Source organism: Megalobrama amblycephala, linkage group LG1, assembly GCF_018812025.1.
Source record: "Megalobrama amblycephala isolate DHTTF-2021 linkage group LG1, ASM1881202v1, whole genome shotgun sequence".
Taxonomy (NCBI): domain Eukaryota; kingdom Metazoa; phylum Chordata; class Actinopteri; order Cypriniformes; family Xenocyprididae; genus Megalobrama; species Megalobrama amblycephala.
Window position 1 is genome coordinate 17,337,024 of NC_063044.1, and position 21,101 is coordinate 17,358,124.

The 21,101-nt window shown below is 41.8% G+C and overlaps 1 protein-coding gene across 7 annotated transcripts in view; it reads left to right on the plus strand.

Annotated features, from left to right (window-relative positions):
- Positions 1-21,101, plus strand: part of LOC125264612 (von Willebrand factor A domain-containing protein 5A-like) — a 41,464-nt gene that overhangs the window by 16,451 nt on the left and 3,912 nt on the right. For 4 of the 7 annotated variants that reach the window (XM_048184086.1, XM_048184104.1, XM_048184129.1 and 1 more), the window contains exons 9-20: positions 4,873-4,961; positions 5,052-5,196; positions 5,285-5,364; positions 5,459-5,573; positions 5,656-5,814; positions 6,050-6,153; positions 6,811-7,028; positions 7,478-7,534; positions 10,660-10,731; positions 13,079-13,114; positions 20,819-20,869; positions 20,992-21,051. In XM_048184086.1, the coding sequence (XP_048040043.1) occupies positions 4,873-4,961; positions 5,052-5,196; positions 5,285-5,364; positions 5,459-5,573; positions 5,656-5,814; positions 6,050-6,153; positions 6,811-7,028; positions 7,478-7,534; positions 10,660-10,731; positions 13,079-13,114; positions 20,819-20,869; positions 20,992-21,051 (1,186 nt within the window). The remainder of the gene's footprint in view (positions 1-4,872; positions 4,962-5,051; positions 5,197-5,284; positions 5,365-5,458; positions 5,574-5,655; positions 5,815-6,049; positions 6,154-6,810; positions 7,029-7,477; positions 7,535-10,659; positions 10,732-13,078; positions 13,115-20,818; positions 20,870-20,991; positions 21,052-21,101) is intronic. The other 3 variants (XM_048184120.1, XM_048184111.1, XM_048184140.1) reach the window with 1 other exon arrangement.

The following is a 21,101-nucleotide window of genomic DNA, read 5'->3' on the forward strand; positions in this document are numbered from 1 at the left end:
TAAAAACATGAAAAATCTTACAGATTTCAATATAGGCCTACCATATAGTGGGTAAAAGTGTACTTACTCTTTCTCATTTCCGCCTGTGTTGCTGCGTGCCCTCCTAGTGGGAATTGCAGGTGAATGTGAGAGTGATGGATCCACATTCCTAAAAAAAAAAAATTGTTATTATTAGCATATAAGATAATACTCTCATACCATTAGCTATGCATAACTGACAGGAAAGTAACAGGTATACAAGCATGCTGTATATGTCTGTCAATTGGCCATTACCGGACAAAGTGTGCGAATGTGTAAACGTTTACAGTCTGCTATATCAGTTAGCACATTTAGCAAATAGCAACATGTTCGCGCATTTCACAACCAAGCATATTTTAGCACATTCACGCCTATCATATACGGTACTTAGATACGCTATATATATATTTATAGATAGATGTAAATATAAGGCAAATATAGATGTACGCTTATATATAAAAAAAAAAACATGTCAAATAATTTAAGTATATCAACAGAAAAGCATTCTATTTATAAGCATTTTTATGAGATAAAGTTATATATATATATATATATATATATAGATAGATAGATAGATAGATGTAAATATAAGGCAAATATAGATGTACGCTTATATAAATAATTTAAGTAGGCCCTATATCAACAGAAAAGCATTCTATTTATAAGCGTTTTTATGAGATAACGTTATATATATATAGTTATATAGATAGATGTAAATATAAGGCAAATATATATGTACGCTTATATAGAAAAAAAAAACACGTCAAATAATTTAAGTAAAACTAAATCACTTACTCATCAGAAACTGTATCTTCAGCTGGATCAAGTCGCTCTTCAAAATGCAGAGGTTCATCGTCAGAGTCGTGTTCTTCTTCCGAGGAAAGAGTGAACTTCCTCACTGTCCAGGACCATCTGAAGAGCCTGCTCACCTGTGTAGTGTGCCATCTTCCAAACGCGAAGGAAAGCGAATGAATCTGATGAAACTTGATGCTTTTTAAGACGCTGTTAGGGGCGTTTACAGTTTGCATAAATCGCCTCAGCACATTATCTTATGAATAGAGCGCTCTGCGCGTGGGCGGGCACACATTAAAGATAATTAGGTCAGACAGGAGAAACAGTACCTCTCTTTACTTTTATACTGATTACATAAAGGGAGAATATTTGTTTTAGAATTTATTTGTTTTGTTTAAAAGTAGACACTTAAAGCTTTCCAAAGACATATCTCTCATGTCCATGTAGCATGTATAAGCCATCTATTTTAGTTACTTTTAGTGACGTTTTAGAACGATGTTTGCAGAGACGGAGACGGCAGGACAGCACACCCTGTATATTTTATTTATTTTTAAAAAGCACAAAGTTTTATTTTGATTGTGAGTGTACACAAAAAAAAGAAGACATTCTATAGTTTCAATTGATATATTACTTATGTCTCTATGACAAAAAATGACGGAGTATTTTAAGTCTGTTTTGCTGCAATGTGAAAAAAAAACTGCAAAACGCGCCGGCGCGTTTTTAGACCTCAGAGTGTTAAAGGGCCCTTCGGAATGAAGGATTTCGAAGGGTATAACTGATGGACACTTCGGACCCCCATGATCCTTTGCACAGTGAAGTTGTTTGTCTTCACAGAATGGGTACAGGAGGCTTGGAGTTCGATTTTACCTATAGTATTTTTCTATACTACTGTAATATTTATACGAGTTAGATTTAGTACATTATTATGGTCAAAACGACATTGTACTTAAACAAAAATACTTTACAGCTCCCTTTATCAGTCCATTCAAATGTTTCAAATACATAGACACAATATACATTATGGTGCGATAAACCAAAAAATAAAAAATAAACTAACGTTAAACAAAGGGCGCAACTTGCGCAATCTATCCTCCTTGATTGTCTCGTTAAGATGACGCAGAAGTGCGTTCCAAAAAAGGAGTATTTTTGACCTCTACACCCTTCATCCCTTCGAAGCTCTCACTCTGGAGGGTAAACACTTTGAAGGGATTAGGGCATAGGGATGAGCCCCTCCGAATGGAACGCAGGGCCTGACGTAATCTGACCTGGCCACGAACCGTTGCCATGACGATGAGGCAAGTCCCCTGCAAAGACAGCTGTTTGATCGCGCCCGCGCCTCACGCACACATAAAGCACTGGAAACGTGACATCGCAGCTTGTTCGTTATAAAAAATAAAATACAGTTTAAAAAAAAAAAAAACATAAAAGGAACAATAGTCCGTAGTGCAATCCGTGCCATTCAGCAAGAGCACTGCTCCACTTCACCGAAAGAGAGAGGTAACCACCATGAGAGCAACGCAGGTTTACCTTCAGTTTCGTTTTATATTAATTCGTTTTGGCTTGTTTAGCTACATGGTTGTATATGACTATGGGTCACATAAATAAAAAGGGTCGCGCTAAAAAAAAGTTTAAAAACCGGTGTATACGCTAATTTTATTCATACGTCTCTCTACCGAACTACCTAGCTTAATTTGCAGAGGACGAAGAGAAAGCACCCGTTTGATAGCCTAAATGAGCCAGCAGTAGAGAAATAATAACTTTTAAGAAATAATCTCTTTCGAGTAACGACCCCCAGCACTGTCGTCCTTGCTGGAGTGTGATGTGATTTGTGATTTGACGTGATTTGTGACGTGCAGGTGCGCTGGATCGCGTACAACCCAATAGGGTGTCAGAATTGTATGTTTATTCTCATCCAACCACAATCAAATTCACTCTATCCAGATGGCGCGATTTACCTGGATAGTTTTTTTTTTTTCCAAGCCGGAATGAAAACAAGCCGAAATGAAATAGGAGTAACGAGGCTATTTTTAAAATGTAAGGAGTAGAAAGTACAGATAATTGCGTGAAAATGTAAGGAGTAGAAGTAAAAAGTCGTCTGAAAAATAATTACTCCAGTAAAGTATAGATACCCGAAATTTCTACTTAAGTAAGGTAACGAAGTATTTGTACTTCGTTACTTGACACCTCTGCTCACTGCACATGTCGCTACTGTACTCACTGTACATGTCTCTCTACTGTACTCACTGTACATGTCTCTCTACTGTACTCACTGTACGTGCATCTCTACTGTACTCACTGTACATATCTCTCTACTGTACTCACTGCACATCTCTCTACTGTACTGACTATGTGCATCTCTACTGTACTCACTGTACATGTATCTCTACTGTACTCACTGTACATGCGTCTCTACTGTACTCACTGCACATGTCTCTACTGTACTCACTGTACATGTCTATCTACTGTACTCACCTCACTGCATGTCTCTACTGTACTCACTGCACATGTCTCTACTGTACTCACTGTACATGTCTCTACTGTACTCACTGTACATGTCTCTCTACTGTACTCACTGTACATGTATCTCTACTGTACTCACTGTACATGCGTCTCTACTGTACTCACTGCACATGTCTCTACTGTACTCACTGTACATGTCTACTGTACTCACTGTACATGTCTCTCTACTGTACTCACTGTACATGTCTCTCTACTGTACTCACTGTACATGTCTCTCTACTGTACTGACTGTATGTGCATCTCTACTGTACTCACTGTACATGTCTCTACTGTACTCACTGTACATGTCTCTCTACTGTACTCACTGTACATGCGTCTCTACTGTACTCACTGCACATGTCTACTGTACTCACTGTACATGTGTCTCTACTGTACTCACTGCACATGTCTCTACTGTACTCACTGCACATATCTCTCTACTGTACTCACTGCACGTCTCTCTACTGTACTGACTATGTGCATCTCTACTGTACTCACTGTACATGTATCTCTACTGTACTCACTGTACATGTCTCTCTACTGTACTCACCTCACTGCACGTCTCTACTGTACTCACTGTACGTCTCTCTACTGTACTCACCTCACTGCACACCTCTACTGTACTCACTGCACATGTCTCTACTGTACTCACTGTACATGTCTCTACTGTACTCACTGTACATGTCTCTCTACTGTACTCACTGTACATGTATCTCTACTGTACTCACTGTACATGCGTCTCTACTGTACTCACTGCACATGTCTCTACTGTACTCACTGTACATGTCTACTGTACTCACTGTACATGTCTCTCTACTGTACTCACTGTACATGTCTCTCTACTGTACTCACTGTACATGTCTCTCTACTGTACTCACTGTACATGCGTCTACTGTACTCACTGTACATGTCTCTACTGTACTCACTGCACGTGCATCTCTACTGTACTCACTGCACATGTCTCTCTACTGTACTCACTGTACATGCGTCTCTACTGTACTCACTGTACATGTCTCTACTGTACTCACTGTACATGTCTCTCTACTGTACTCACTGCACATGCATCTCTACTGTACTCACTGTACATGTCTCTACTGTACATGCATCTCTACTATACTCAATGCACGTCTCTCTACTGTACTCACTGTACATGCCTCTCTACTGTACTCACTGCACGTGCATCTCTACTGTACTCACTGCACATGTCTCTCTACTGTACTCACTGTACATGCGTCTCTACTGTACTCACTGTACATGTCTCTACTGTACTCACTGTACATGTCTCTCTACTGTACTCACTGCACATGCGTCTCTACTGTACTCACTGTACATGTCTCTACTGTACATGCATCTCTACTATACTCACTGCACATGTCTCTCTACTGTACTCACTGTACATGCCTCTCTACTGTACTCACTGCACATGCGTCTCTACTGTACTCACTGTACATGTCTCTACTGTACTCACTGCACATGTCTCTTTACTGTACTCACTGCACATGCATCTCTACTGTACTCACTGTACATGTCTCTCTACTGTACTCACTGTACATTTCTCTCTAGGACACGTTGCTGCTGCTTCTGAAGAGTCTTCCTATGGGATGCTACTTCAACATCTACGGATTCGGCTCTCGCTTTGAGTCCTTCTTCCCGTCAGTAATCAGATGTTATTTGTTCTTCAGGAATGATCTCATGTATTTTAGCGCTGGTTTTGTGAGAGTCTGTGGTGTGTGTCGTTGCAGTCAGAGTGTTGTGTACAGCGAGGACACGATGGAAGAGGCTCTAAATAGAGTAAAGAACATGAAGGCAGACATGGGCGGCACTGAGATCCTTCAGCCTCTGAACCACATCTACAGTCAGCCCTGTTACCCTGATCACCCCCGACAGGTACAGCCAAACTTACTAATTATTCACCACTATTTCTTCGTAACATCGGTGAGGTGTTTTTCTGAGCCTGACACTGATTCTCTCTCAGCTGTTCATCTTCACTGATGGAGAGGTTGGGAACACTAAAGAAGTGCTGGACCTGGTGAAAAGTCACGTTAACTCTCACAGGTGGGCGTACACATCTCACTTGTCCTAATTTACTGATATCACTGCGCTTATCTCAAGGTTTAGTAGTTCATGCCAGTCGGTCATGTGTCTTCAGGTGTTTCTCCTTCGGGATGGGTGAGGGTGCGAGTACGGCTCTCATCACAGGAATGGCCAGAGAAGGTTCTGGTCACGCTCAGTTCATCACAGGCACTGACCGCATGCAGCCCAAAGTAAGATCTGCTGTCGACAGAATCAGAACAAGATTTTCAGGGTTTTTATGTACCACTCTTTCTTCTTGTCCTTCTCTGTCAGGTGATGCAGTCGCTCAGGTTTGCTGTTCAACCGGCCGTGGATAGTATCTCTGTGGATTGGTCTGTTCCTGAGGGCGTTACGGTGGACATGCTGTCCCCACCCATCAATACACTGTTCCAGGGTCAGAGGGCGCTCATCTACGCTCAGCTGAAAGGACAGGTCAAAGCTTTTTAATGGATCACTTTAAAAGGCTTTTGGAGACCAGAGCCACAGTTTAAACCAAGGGCTTCTTTAACAAGGGTAAAATATGTGATTAAGAAAAATTGCTGCGCTGCCTGACAGCTTGTCCTAACCCAGATGTGACACGACACTGGCCCTTGTAAAAAAGTAGTTGAAGAGCTGTGTAAAATCATCAAATGCTCATGCTACTTTCTGTTTCTCTCCCTCGTCATAGAGTTCAGGAACGGCAGAAGGAGCAGTAACTTTGAAATACAAGCTGAAAGATCAACCAGTGACTAACCAGCTCCAGTTTGCTCTTAAACCAATCGAAGATACAGGGTATTGCACACACTTACACACACACACACGCACACAACATTTTATTACCAAGACTTCTTATGCGCTGTCAAAACATTAAACTTTAATACACTGCGTTCCAAATTATTGTGCAAGTGATATATCAGTAAGATTTCAGTACAATAAACATTCAGATTTTAGTTTTTCTAAGAAAATGTTTGTTTGTTTATTTATCCATGTCTTTTTAGATAACTGGTATCAATCTCAGACAAAATAATTTGCCAGATCTATGGAAACCCTACTTAGAGGTTGTTCCACATTATTAAACAAGTCACAGTTCTCATGCAATATGGGGAGGAAGAAAGATCTTTCTGAAGATGAAAAGCATGAAATGGTGCAATGTTGTGCAAAAGGCATGAAAACAATTCATATTGTGTGAAACTAAATGGAGATTATCAAATTATCATAAGATTTGTGAGTGATTTAGAGCACAGCAGATCTCGGTCAGATAAAGGCTTATTAAGTGGTTCACCCATGGAAAGAGGTCAATTAAAAACAGCTTGAGTAAAATGTCACGTAATGTTACATTTACCTCATTAAAGCCATTTAATGACCATAGTATGTTAGTTAGTGCCACCATATGACATCACGTTCACTAGCCTCCAGGCTGTATATTTGACAGGTGTGTGTTTGTTGCAGACGGATGATTCACCAGCTGGCGGCCCGGTCTGTGATCCGTTCTCTGGAGCTGGAAATGCGGGCTGGGAGAGCAGAAGCGGAGGCCGTCCGGAGCAGGATCGTGGAGCTCAGTGTTCAGACAGGAGTGAGCAGCGTTCATACAGCCTTCATTGGCGTCAATAAAGACGGCAAACGGACCATCACAGGGCCGCTGCTGCAGAGGAGAGTGCCAGTACGGAGTGAGTTCACAGTTTCTGTGTGTGTGTTTATAGCAGGACAGTCCAGATCCCGGGGATTATGTGTGCCTTGATAACCAATCACATTACAGCCTTGATATTATTGAATTTCGTTCAGAGTTGTGCAATAGTCAATCACTGTTTCCATATACCATAGAAATTAATGAGAAGTGCCGTAAACTGAATCGTACTATTTCCCACAAAAGCAGTTTATTCAGCGAAGTAAAGCCTCTCCTCCATTGACATCCATTAGAAATTATTACACTTTTTTGCATGGAGGCTTGCCTTAAAGTAGCTTTGCTAGAAACTTCCAGATGTGTGTGTGGGAACTAAATTGTCTCCGGGATCAGGACTCTTTAGAAGTCAGATTTCATAATCAGTTTCCTATCACATGATAGTTTAATATCAGTGTGCTCACATCATCAACATGTGATATTAAATTCTTTTATTAGGTATGGCCCAAATGTCTGTAGGGGGTGGTGGTGGCAGTGGCGATACGAGAATGCGCAGTAAGAATAATACACACTCTTCTTTCTTCTTAAAGGATTAGTTCACTTTCAAATGAAAATTATCCCAAGCTTTACTCACCCTAAAGCCATCCTAGGTGTAAATGACTTTCTTCTTTCTGATGAACACAATCAGAGATATATTAATAAATATCCTGTATAATAAATATAAAGTGTCTCCATCCACATCCATCCATCATAAACCTGTGCTCCACATGGCTCTGGGGGGTTAATAAAGACCTTCTGAAGCGAAGCGATGCGTTTGTGTAAAAAATAAATAATCCAATATTTAACAAGTTAAAATATCTAGCATCCACCAGACCGCCTTCCGTATTCAAATTTTCATTTTAAAAGTGTACTAATCCTTTAACCTCTTATGTGGGTCAGTCAAACTCAAGTGGTCCAGTGGATTTTTAATTTTCTTATTTTTTTGAGCAATGACCTCTATTTATTGGTAATGCAAAACTTTTCCCCTGGTTTAACCACAGTGGCTGTCTTTGTGTAACAGCACACAACATTTTGTTTGTTCAATAAAAATAAAATGAAAAACCCCTCATTTTGGGGTTGACCGTCTCTGGTGGGGGAGCAGATAGGATTTTCACAGATGTAAATTCTGTAGTATATTTTGAATGTTTATTATTCGTTATGCTTTTATTACATCTGTATATTTCTCCAAGCACATGAATAAAGCTTGTACCCATATTTCTAGCAGCTCTATTTCTGTGAGCAGCAGAATCTCATTAAGGACTTGCTGTATACCTGTGAAAACTTCAGCTTTCTTTCTGGTCCAGAGATCAATTCCTAAGTGAGGGATATTTAAAAGAAATTGCACACTCGCAGATAGAAATATTAACAGAAGCCTGAAATGTTCTGCATGTGCACTATATTTAACATAAACCCCTAAACATCAGGGCTGAGACTCCAGTCCTTCCCGTTGTAAACAGACCCTAAATGTGGAACCCTGAACAATCCTGATCATTATATTTGACCTTCAATTATAAGTCTAAGGAACAAGAATGTTTATATATGTTCATGAACCTTGAAATGTGAAGCTCGGTTTTTATCCCAAAGAGCAATGACTGTCCTGAACTCAGATATTGAGTTTTATGTAAATGTTGTGTGCTGTGACACAAAGATGCCACTGTGGTTAAACAAAGTAAAATAAAAACAAAAAAAGGGTGGTTTTTCACCCTTTACTCAATCTTTTTTGAAAAATCAACAAGTGAAAGAAGCCAATAAAACAGCTGGAGAACAATATGTCACATTATATTCACCTCAAGAAAGCCATTTAATGACCAAAGCATGTTAGTTAGCTAGAAAAATTGTAGAGAGGAACATTTTGCTGAATGTATGCACTATATTACATATTTATTTTATTTTTACTCACATCATTAAAAATATTAAGAGATGGCTCCAGCCCCCGACCGGAGTCCAGTGATGGCTCCAGCCCAATACCGGAGTCCAAAGATGGCTTCAGCCCCCGAACCGGAGTTCAGAGATGGCTCCAGCCCCCAACCGGAGTCCAGAGATTGCTCCAACCCCTGACCGGAGTCCAGTGATGGCTTCAGCCCCCGAACCGGAGTTCAGAGATGGCTCCAGCCCCCAACTGGAGTTCAGAGATGGCTCCAGCCCCCAACCGGAGTCCAGAGATGGCTCCAACCCCTGACCGGAGTCCAGTGATGGCTCCAGCCCCCTACCGGAGTCCAGTGATGGCTCCAGCCCAATACCGGAGTCCAAAGATGGCTTCAGCCCCCTACCGGAGTCCAAAGATGGCTTCAGCCCACGAACCGGAGTCCAGTGATGGCTCCAGCCCCCTACCGGAGTTCAGAGATGGCTCCAGCCCCCAACTGGAGTTCAGAGATGGCTCCAGCCCCCAACCGGAGTCCAGAGATGGCTCCAACCCCTGACCGGAGTCCAGTGATGGCTCCAGCCCCCTACTGGAGTCCAAAGATGGCTTCAGCCCCCAACCGGAGTCCAAAGATGGCTTCAGCCCCCAACCGGAGTCCAAAGATGGCTTCAGCCCCCAAACGGAGTCCAGAGATGGCTCCAACCCCTGACCGGAGTCCAGTGATGGCTCCAGCCCCCAACTGGAGTTCAGAGATGGCTCCAGCCCCAACCGGAGTCCAGAGATGGCTCCAACCCTGACCGGAGTTCAGAGATGGCTCCAGCCCCCAACCGGAGTCCAGAGATGGCTCCAACCCCTGACCGGAGTCCAGTGATGGCTCCAGCCCCCAACTGGAGTTCAGAGATGGCTCCAGCCCCCAACCGGAGTCCAGAGATGGCTCCAACCCCTGACCGGAGTCCAGTGATGGCTCCAGCCCCCGACCGGAGTCCAGAGATGGCTCCAGCCCCCAACCAGAGTCCAGAGATGGCTCCAACCCCCGACCGGAGTCCAGAGATGGCTCCAGCCCCCGACCAGAGTCCAGTGATGGCTCCAGCCCCCGACCGGAGTCCAGAGATGGCTCCAGCCCCCAACCAGAGTCCAGAGATGGCTCCAACCCCCGACCGGAGTCCAGAGATGGCTCCAGCCCCCGACCAGAGTCCAGTGATGGCTCCAGTCCCCGACCAGAGTCCAGTGATGGCTCCAGCCCCCGACCAGAGTCCAGTGATGGCTCCAACCCCTGACCGGAGTCCAGTGATGGCTCCAGCCCCCTACTGGAGTCCAAAGATGGCTTCAGCCCCCGAACCGGAGTTCAGAGATGGCTCCAGCCCCCAACCAGAGTCCAGAGATGGCTCCAACCCCCGACCGGAGTCCAGAGATGGCTCCAGTCCCCGACCAGAGTCCAGTGATGGCTCCAGCCCCCGACCAGAATTTCGTTCAGAGTTGTGCAGTAGTCAATTACTGTTTGCATATACCATAGAAATGAATGAGAACTGAATCGTACTATTTCCCACAAAAGCAGTTTATTCAGCGAAGTAAAGCCTCTCCTCCATTGACATCCATTAGACATTATAACACTTTTTTGCATGGAGGCTTGCCTTAAAGTAACTTTGCTAGAAACTTACAGATGTGTCTCCGGGATCAGGACTCTTTAGAAGTCAGATTTCATAATCAGTTTCCTATCACATGATAGTTTAATATCAGTGTGCTCACATCATCAACATGTGATATTAAATTCTTTTATTAGGAATGCCCCAAATGTTTGTAGCGGGTTTAGGCAATCGCAGTCGCAGTGGCGGTGGCGGTATGAGAATGCACGGTAAGAATAATACACACTCTTCTTTCTTCTTAAAGGGATTAGTTCACTTTCAAATGAAAATTAGCCCAAGCTTTACTCACCCTAAAGCAATCCTAGGTGTATATGACTTTCTTCTTTCTGATGAACACAATCAGAGATATATTAATAAATATCCTGACAAGTGTCTCCATCCACATCCATCCATCATAAACCTGTGCTCCACATGGCTCTGGGGGGGTTAATAAAGACCTTCTGAAGCGAAGCGATGCGTTTGTGTAAAAAATAAATAATCCAATATTTAACAAGTTAAAAATACCTAGCTTCCATCAGACCGCCTTCCGTATTCAAATTTTCATTTTAAAAGTGTACTAATCCTTTAACCTCTTATGTGGGTCAGTCAAACTCAAGTGGTCCAGTGGATTTTTAATTTTCTTATTTTTTTGAGCGATGACCTCTATTTATTGGTAATGCAAAACTTTTCCACTGGTTTAACCACAGTGGCTGTCTTTGTGTCACAGCACACAACATTTTGTTTGTTCAATAAAAATAAAATGAAAAACCCCTCATTTTGGGGTTGAATGTCCCTGGTGGGGGAGCAGATAGGATTTTCACAGATGTAAGTTCTGTAGTATATTTTGAATGTTTATTATTCGTTATGCTTTTATTACATCTGTATATTTCTCCAAGCACATGAATAAAGCTTGTACACATATTTCTAGCAGCTCTATTTCTGTGAGCAGCAGAATCTCATTGAGGACTTGCTGTATACCTGTGAAAACTTCAGCTTTCTTTCTGGTCCAGAGATAATCAGTTCCTAAGTCAGGGATATTTAAAAGAAATTGCACACATAGAAATATTAACAGAAGCCTGAAATGTTCTGTATGTGCACTATATTTAAAGCTGCAGTCTGTAACGTTTTTTGGTTAAAAATGATCCAACTTTTGAACAAGGACATAACCAGCCAGTGTTCAAAACTATCTCCTTATCTTAGCTCGATTCACAACTGTAAGCTTGTAATAATATTTTATAATAAGAGTGACATAGTGGATTTCCACGGGAAATTTGAGCATGCAGCAGTTCGTCTGTGTGTCATTACGTCACGTCCGTAAACAGAAAGGAAGGAGTCCCGTTCAGGCTAGTCGGTTTTATCACGTGAGGATGCTGCTGGTAGCGGATCATTTATAACCTTTCCACAGCATTTCAAATAATTAAAATGATCATTTTGATGGCGGATTGTAATCCAGAGAGATCCAAATGACAATCATTAGTGAGAACTGGAGATTCACTCGTAGTCAAAAAGCAAAAGACTTTGCACTGCAGAGTGGATACAGAAATTGAAATCTACAGGTAATGCTAATACACATTAAATACACAGTCACGCAGTGCTGATGTTGTTAACATTAACAATTTGAGAACAATATAACAGTAATAATAATTTGCACGGTTTGGTGTGATCAGAGCTAAGCGATCATTAGATTTAATCATCATTGGCAGCGCAATTTATTGTAGGCCTAATGCTTTTTCTCTCAGTTGGTCAGAACAAAATTATTATTATTAACCTTTATTTAACCAGGTGAGTCAATCAAAACAAAATCGCAAACTGCCATTCTGAAACAAACCACTCACTACACATCTACATATTGTTTGTCAAAAACACCAGACGGTCAACTTGATCTACAGCAAGTGCTGAGTGTTTTTTGTTGACAATGTTTCCAGCTGAAGAAAAGACACGCTCAGCTCTGACCGATGTGCCAGGTATGGTCAGGTACGTCTTTGCCAGCTTTTACAGCCCTAGTATCCACACCGGTGCGGTGACTGACAGCAAGCATTAGATTCATCCGCGCTGACAAGCTGTGCACAACGCACGCAACCATAACTATTCTGCATATGACTGCAATTGCAGGTTTCAAACGGAGATGGCGACAAAGAGGAAAAATGCCAGACTGCAGCTTTAACATAAACCACCTAAACATCAGGGCTTAGATTCCACTCCTTCCCATTGTAAACGGACCCTAAATGTGGAACCCTGAACAATCCCGATCACATTTGACCTTCAATTATAAGTCTAAGGAACTGAACTCAAATATTGAGTTTTCTGTAAATGTTGTGTGCTGTTACACAAAGATGCCACTGTGGTTATACAAAGTAAAATAAAAGTACAAAAAAGGGTGATTTTTCAATAGCAATACAAAAAAAACAAAAAAAACTACATAAATATTGGTCACGTAATCAACTTTACAGTTTTTGGAGCTCTTGAGATTGCTTTGAGCTGTGTGTGCTTTGGTTTTGTGCAAGTTGGTTTTGATTTTGTTTTATGTGTTTTTAGCATCTGTTATTCTTAAACATGTGCTTTTCTCTCCATTCTTAGCAATGCCGGTTCCCATGATGGCTTGCTCTGCAATGCGTAAGAGAAATGCACGGCCAACAGACACATTACTCAACTTGTTTCATTCTTTTTTTGAAAAATCAACCAGTGAAAGATGCCAATAAAACAGCTGGAGAACAATATGTCACATTATATTCACCTCAAGAAAGCCATTTAATGACCACAGCATGTTAGTTAGCTAGAAAAATTATAAATATTACATATTTTTACTCATATCATTAAAAATATTATAATGTCGTTATTATAAAAATGCGCATTGTATTTGAGTTGTTCATTTTAAGCTTTAATAACAATACCAGCTGCTACATACAGCGCCCTGTATGTTTAAAGCATTAGTTGAGAGATTTGGACCTAATATTTATCCAAATGTATAAAGATCTGAATCAAATCGTGAGCTTATGAATTGAAATTGTGAAATTTGTGTCAAGCTCTAATAAGTAGCTTACCAGTCATTGTACCATGTAAACATTGTAACATTAATGAAATTAATGAACTTAATGAAATTCTGTTTAGTTACTAAATGTTTTGACCATCACAATACACTTATTGTGATGCAAGGATTTTATTTATTTATTTATTTATTTTTACATGTTTTGGTGTACTTGAGTGTAGACGTCGACCGATATGGGTTTTACTCTGGCCGATGCCGATATTTAAAAATCAGGGCAGCCGATGGCCGATATATGATGCTGGGGTTTTTTTTGCCAAAGGAGTATATTTTGAAAGGCTCGCATGCTCGACTGTGCACGAGATGCAGCGGAACGCAGAAAATGAAGTATAACTGGTCCTTTATGCCGATTAATCTGTCTAATTTGCAGCACAATTGGCCGATGGCGATTAAAAAATGCCAAAAATCAGCCCGATATATCGGCCGGCCAATTAATTGGTCAACCTCTACTTGAGTGATCAGGTTTGGTCCCAAACAGCAACGACCGTCCTGAACTCAAATATTGGGCCTTATTTATCTCAAGAGAGAAAAAATGATCTTACTCCAAAAACACCCGTTAACCTCGTAATTGCAAACATTTACAATAACTTATGTTAATATTAAATACAGGTAAATAAAACGATAACATTTACAAACATTATAAACACCTAGTCTAATCTCTCCTCACTCCACATCAAATTCTTTAAATTTAACAGTATTTAGGACAGAACAAAAAAATGAAAATAAGTAGCCATGAATAAAATAAAACACAAATTAGTCTATGGTGGCAATCGTTATAAACGACATACAAAAATTCAGCCAAAATGTATTTATTTAAAGCGAAACTGAAACGGCATTGTTCAGTTCTGTTCAGTTAGTTTCATTTTCATGGACTTACAGTTTGTTGTTTTCAGTCACGTGTTCCTTTGTTCAGTTTCCCGCCACTCGTTTGTCTCCTTGGTTACTGTCATTATGAGTTCTGTGTTTCAGCTGTGTTTATTATCTCGTTTGTGTTTGCTTAAAGTTGAACCTTCACAGTCACTCTTTAGCTGCGTTCCATTCGACAGGGTCCCTACGCAGTGTTCACTGCTCCCTACTCCCTGAGCACGGTATATCAGTTGAAGTGGACTTCGCTGACAATAATCGTTCATTTGGAACGCCCTGCAAAAGTCATCAAAGAAAGTCGACAGTGTCGCGGAGATTGATGACATAAATAAATAAAAAGAGATATTTTAATTTACTTTCGAATTTAAAATCGACTCTTAACAGATTTGAAGCTGTAACTGTCATGCCATATGAAAATAAATTCTCATTTGGTTAACTTTATAAATGCATTCTTAATCCATGGTCTCATGCGCTTTCTTTTCCACGCGCAGCCGCATAAACACTCCTGAGGTAACATTAAATAAAATAAAATAAAATAAATGATAGAGCCTTAGCTGCTTTTCAACACTTTTACTTTGTCATGCCTATTCATACAATAAAATATACAAATGTAACACTCGTCGCCATAACCATTCATACTTTCTTTCGTATAAAATATGAATACTCAAAACCAGAGAGCCGTTAAACCATATATAAACTCTTTCAACGGCTCTGCTTCATCGTAGTTCTGAATGGTGACGTGGTGCGCAATGACAGTTGGGTAATTTTACCTCTCTACTTCCTGTGAAGTGATGTATCGATGTTCCCTTCTTCCCTATGCCGTTCGCAGTGCCCTTTGAACGGAACATGTTCACTCCCTTCGGAATGGAATCTCACTTAAGATGGCGAAATACCGTGTGAAGTCCACTTCGCAGTCCACTTACGGTCGAATGGAACGCACCTTGTGTCTGGTCACCATCGTTAATGCTAGTGTTGTGTTTCCTTGTCTTCCTTTTGTATTCTTTGCTTGTGTAGATTATTAAGGCCATTTTGAACCTGATTTTCATCCTCCTGTTGACAGTTTAATCTGTTGTCTGTCAATAAACACCATTCATCGTTATCTCCTGTGTTCTCTGAGTATCTGTCCGTAACAGAAGACTGTACCTACTAAAAAGGAAGATGAGCTGCATTGCAATGGATTTGTGGGAGTTCGCGGGACAAATCGCGGCAGTGGGACAATCCAGCAACGATCTATTTACCTTCACCGGAGAATTCTGTTGTCTTGTTCAAGACAGTTCCTTGGATGACACGACCATCAAGGCATTGTACAGGATTACTCCCCAATCAAGATGGGCTGGACTGGAGAGAGGCGATCAACATATGTTTGGAGAGCTTTCCAACCGCACAAGATCCTCATCTTAGGATGTCCACCATTCAGAACTCCCGTTACAAGATGGCTGCCACTCCTGTATCCTCAGCTAAGATGGTTTAAGCCTCTTGGTCTACTCCAAAGTCTTCTCCAGCCCCTGAATCCACTCCAGTGTTGGCTTTCAGAGATGGCTCCAGCCCCCGACCAGAGTCCAGAGATGGCTACAGCCCCCGACCAGAGTCCAGAGATGGCTCCAGCCCCCGACCAGAGTCCAGACATGGCTCCAGTCCCCGACCAGAGTCCAGTGACGGCTCCAGCCCCCGACCAGAGTCCAGACATGGCTCCAGACCCGACCAGAGTCCAGTGATGGCTCCAGCCCCCGACCAGAGTCCAGAGATGGCTCCAGTCCCCGACCAGAGTCCAGTGATGGCTCCAGCCCCGACCAGAGTCCAGACATGGCTCCAGACCCGACCAGAGTCCAGTGATGGCTCCAGCCCCCGACCAGAGTCCAGACATGGCTCCAGCCCCCGACCAGAGTCCAGACATGGCTCCAGCCCCCGACCAGAGTCCAGTGATGGCTCCAGCCCCCGACCAGAGTCCAGTGATGGCTCCAGCCCCCGACCAGAGTCCAGTGATGGCTCCAGCCCCCGACCAGAGTCCAGAGATGGCTCCAGCCCCCGACCAGAGTCCAGTGATGGCTCCAGCCCCCGACCAGAGTCCAGACATGGCTCCAGACCCAACCAGAGTCCAGTGATGGCTCCAGTCCCCGACCAGAGTCCAGTGATGGCTCCAGCCCCCGACCAGAGTCCAGAGATGGCTCCAGCCCCCGACCAGAGTCCAGTGATGGCTCCAGCCCCCGACCAGAGTCCAGACATGGCTCCAGACCCAACCAGAGTCCAGTGATGGCTCCAGTCCCCGACCAGAGTCCAGTGATGGCTCCAGCCCCTGACCAGAGTCCAGTGATGGCTCCAGCCCCCGACCAGAGTCCAGTGATGGCTCCAGCCCCTGACCAGAGTCCAGACATGGCTCCAGCCCCCGACCAGAGTCCAGACATAGCTCCAGCCCCCGACCAGAGTCCAGTGATGGCTGCACCCCTCGACCAGAGTCCAGACATGGCTCCAGACCCGACCAGAGTCCAGTGATGGCTCCAGCCCCTGAGCAGAGTTTAGTGATGGCTCCAGTCCCCGACCAGAGTCCAGTGATGGCTCCAGTCCCCGACCAGAGTCCAGATATAGCTCCAGCCCGCGATTCCGATCTGATTATGATCCAGTTCCACCCTGGCCACCTGAGCTCTCGGCTGCACCCTGGAGGCCTCATACCTTCCTGCACCTCCACTCTAACCAGCCTGTAAGGTCTCCAGGGCGCCCCCCTCCCTGGTTGTTCTATTTAGGCACAAGGACATACCTACCGGGAGGGGGAGTACTATCATGGTCGGCATCTGTCTCACCTTCCCTGAACTCCATTTCCCATCATAACTCCATTTCCCATCATCCCTCCTTCAGCTCACCTGCTCACACTCAGCAATCACCTTTACCTGATCGTCATCATCTCATCACACAAGCAGCGTGTAAGCACACACCTCACCTCACTCCAGTGTCCTGTCTCGTTTGCACGTAATGGATTTTTCCTACGATCCTCTCCTACATCTGGTACTTGCCCGTCTCCATTCTTCAGTGTCTACTCCTTGTGTTGGTGTGAGAACTTCCATCCATCTTCCATCCATCTACGATATCATCACCTGTAAGACTAAGACTGCTTTCAGTAACTCATCATCATCCAACACATCTAAATATCCTGTTTACTTACCTGCATTCTTGTTTAAACCTGCTGATTGTCAATAAACACCATTCACAGGGTATCAGGGGGGCATTAACTCTCTGGAGTCGGCTAACACGCCGGCGCATTTTGCAGGATTTTTTCTCCCTCTGAACGAAGTCCAATCTGATAGTTCTCAGAAAATGAACTGTAACTTAGTGAATACTAATGACACAAAAATTAGACATATGTCTAAAGAAACGTTGAAATGTCAGGTTTTAAATCATGTAAGTCAAATCGAAAACAAACATTCTGTGTTTATGCAATCTGTATAAAAAGAGAGCCATGTCAGAAGTCCGTGATTCAGCTCATTACGGAGCCAGCTAGCCTGACTTCGTCATACTCATATTCTAGGCAGAATGTGAGTCTGATACTGCTCCACTGCACTTGAATTATTGGGCGTGTCTTAACCGAACCAGTAAAAAAACAACAACTCTGCACTCAATTGGATAGACCTACAACCAATCAGAGCAACGCAGTAAGTGACGTATGTTGAACTTGTACTTAAACTTTTGCCGAATCCCGTTGGAAGGACGGCAAACACATCTTTCCCATCGACAAATGCCTTGATTGCGGTTCTTTGTTCGTCTTTTAAAATTAACGCGCTGTCGATTTCTTTTATTACACACGTGATAGCGGAATCTAAACATCTTACTTCTCCAGCTGCAGTCATCGTTGGTGAAAACCAATTCAACCCAAGCGCTCTTTGATGACGTGGGTGGTTACGTAACCGCAGATAGCCTGTCCATCATCAATTAAAGCCCGCCCTGGCAATTTGATTGGCTCGGCCTTCTGGGAGCCGAGCATAATTACTCCACAATGGATCGAGTCCAGACCGAACTTCCCGTCCAAAAAATGTTGTGGGCGGGGGTTCGGGCTGGCACCCAGGCTAGGAGCCAGCGCTATTCAGACACAAATTCTGAGGCAATACTTGTATGCATCGTCTCAATCGTCTATTTATTATCTTGAAAAGTGTTTATCTGGATGTTAAAGCCATGGTTAGCGACCTCTAGAAGACATGCCGTTAGTTCCTGGTTCCTGTTCTTCTATACATTAATTTGTGGACTAAAGGTGCACAGAGCGCCCTCTGGCTGCAAGTATGAATTGAAAACAGTATCCAGCGTTCATAGTGATGACAATAAATATTGAATAAATATTACTCCTCTGTATAGAAAATTGACATAAACATATGAGAATCCATCAGTATTTCTCCAAATGTGCTTGCTTTTAAGCTAAAAGCCTATATGAAATGCCATAGGTAACATAATTGTTCAAACACTTTGCATCACAGAAATACATTATATTTTAAAGTATGTAATAAAATACCATTATTTTTTGTTTTTTCAATAACCACGCATAAACGTTATTCCTTCAAAAACACAAACATGTACATACATGTTCCTCACATATTATGGTAGCCTAGTTTGTGCTGAATACAGTGTCACATGACACTTTTTCCATTAATATGTTTATAAACAACTGAAAAATGCACAAATGTCAGGGCATGTCAAAACTTCTCCAGGCCCCAAATTAGCCTCAGACTCCAGAGGGTTAAAAAGTGGATGGATTTTGCGAAAATTAAGGCCTTAAATGGCATTGAAAAGCATTAAATTTCATTTCTACTGGCATTAAATTTTTTAGATCGTTTTGAAGAAAAAGAATACTACCAGTTTATTTTGAATAAAGCCTAAATAATTAATAACTTTTATTTGCTGTCGCAAAATATGTACATTGGTGTGATACGCACACGGAACCAGTTTTGTAATTGCCTCTGGCCGGTGCAAAATCACATCATCTTATGTGTATGGTGATTTTGTCAGACAAAGTCTCGATTAACATGCCAGGGCTCGAACATTACTTTCCTGACCAGACAAGGACCTGATTAAAACGTCAGTACCAAAAAAAAAAAAACAACAACAACAAAAAACAACTTGAGAATCACCAAAATGCAAGTATGACTGAGTTTATTACATTTAGTGTTAGTGGCGATCGATAGTGTATAATAATAGGCTGTATTATGGACTGACGATAACAAGGTTGCGCTGTTGAGGCTCGTGCACCATCTCAAGGAGAAATGGAAACATGAGCGAAGCACATACAAAAAGAAACTTAGTGAAACATACTGTGGTGAAAATTCAAAATGTGGAGTTTTTATAACTTTATACTGGTAAGCAAAACCACAAAACCAAAAATGCTGTTTTCCTAAATAGGCTCACGATTAAAAACGTGACACTGATTTCAACAGCTAAATTAACAAGTAGTTAATATTAAGCCACTTACATTTTAGAAGGAACATTTAATGTTTTTGAACTATTTTATCAGCAAAAATAGTTTCAAACAAAGATCACAGCAGAACCAAAGCACAACACTCAGCCTTGTTTTCATTACTGAATGATTCAGCGTTTTGAACAAATCGGTTGGGTCAAAGATTCAATGACCCATTCATAAACAATTGCCTCATTCTTGAATGAATCAGCCATTTGAATGAATAAATCAATGACCCACTCAATAAGACGGTTACTTGACGCCACCTACTGGTGGTTTATTTTTTTAAAATGTAATTTCCCTTCCAACATTTCATATTTGTATTTTCAAAAAGTATTTAAAACTATCCCATAACATTATTTAATGCAGTTGTAATCAATCATAAATATATGATTTACATATGTTAAAGCTGCAATATTCTGAAAGGATATTGATTCAGAACAAGTTTATATTTCTACCACAAAAAAACCCAAACCGGACAAGCTACTGTTTTACTCGTACAAGTGACAAGTGATTTACTCTTGTCCACATGATGAGGCTTAATGTCGAGCCCTGTATGTAATCTTAATGGGCCGTGTTTCAGTCACCATTTCATATTGTCTGACAACCAAAACAGAAAAATATATAGATAAAGTTTATGTTTATGCTGTTATTTGCGCATAAATCTAAATAAAGCCCTGAAAAAAATGTGTCACAGAAACAAATCTATTGTAATCTATTATTCACTTACAAATTAAGCATTGATGAGGCCCTTTGAATTTTCTGTAAATGCTCATATAATAAGATGTGATGTGACACAAAGACAGCCAGGTGTTTGTTCAATACCAATACATAAAGGTAATCATTCAAAAACAATAACAAAAAAATTAAGAAGGGTCACACAACCAACTTTACAGTTTTTGGAGCGAGTGGGTTTTGATTTAGTTTCATGTGTTTTTAGTGTCTGTTATTCTTATACATGTGCTTTTCTCTCTATTCTCAGCAATGGACGCTCCCATGGAGCGTCCCATGGATCATTGTGTATTGCGTGAGGGTAATACAACAGGCAACCCACAAACACTTCACTCAACTTTATTTTTCTCAATATCTGAATTTAACTGTTTGAATGATTGTTTTAGCATATACACTCATATCAGTTTCTCTCTGTATTCTTAGAAAGTGCGGCTCCCAAGATGTTTCATTCTGGTGGGCGTAGTATTTGGACACCACTAATAGGTACTTCACTCAACTTGTATTGGTCTTTTTTGAATATGTTTTTTTACATC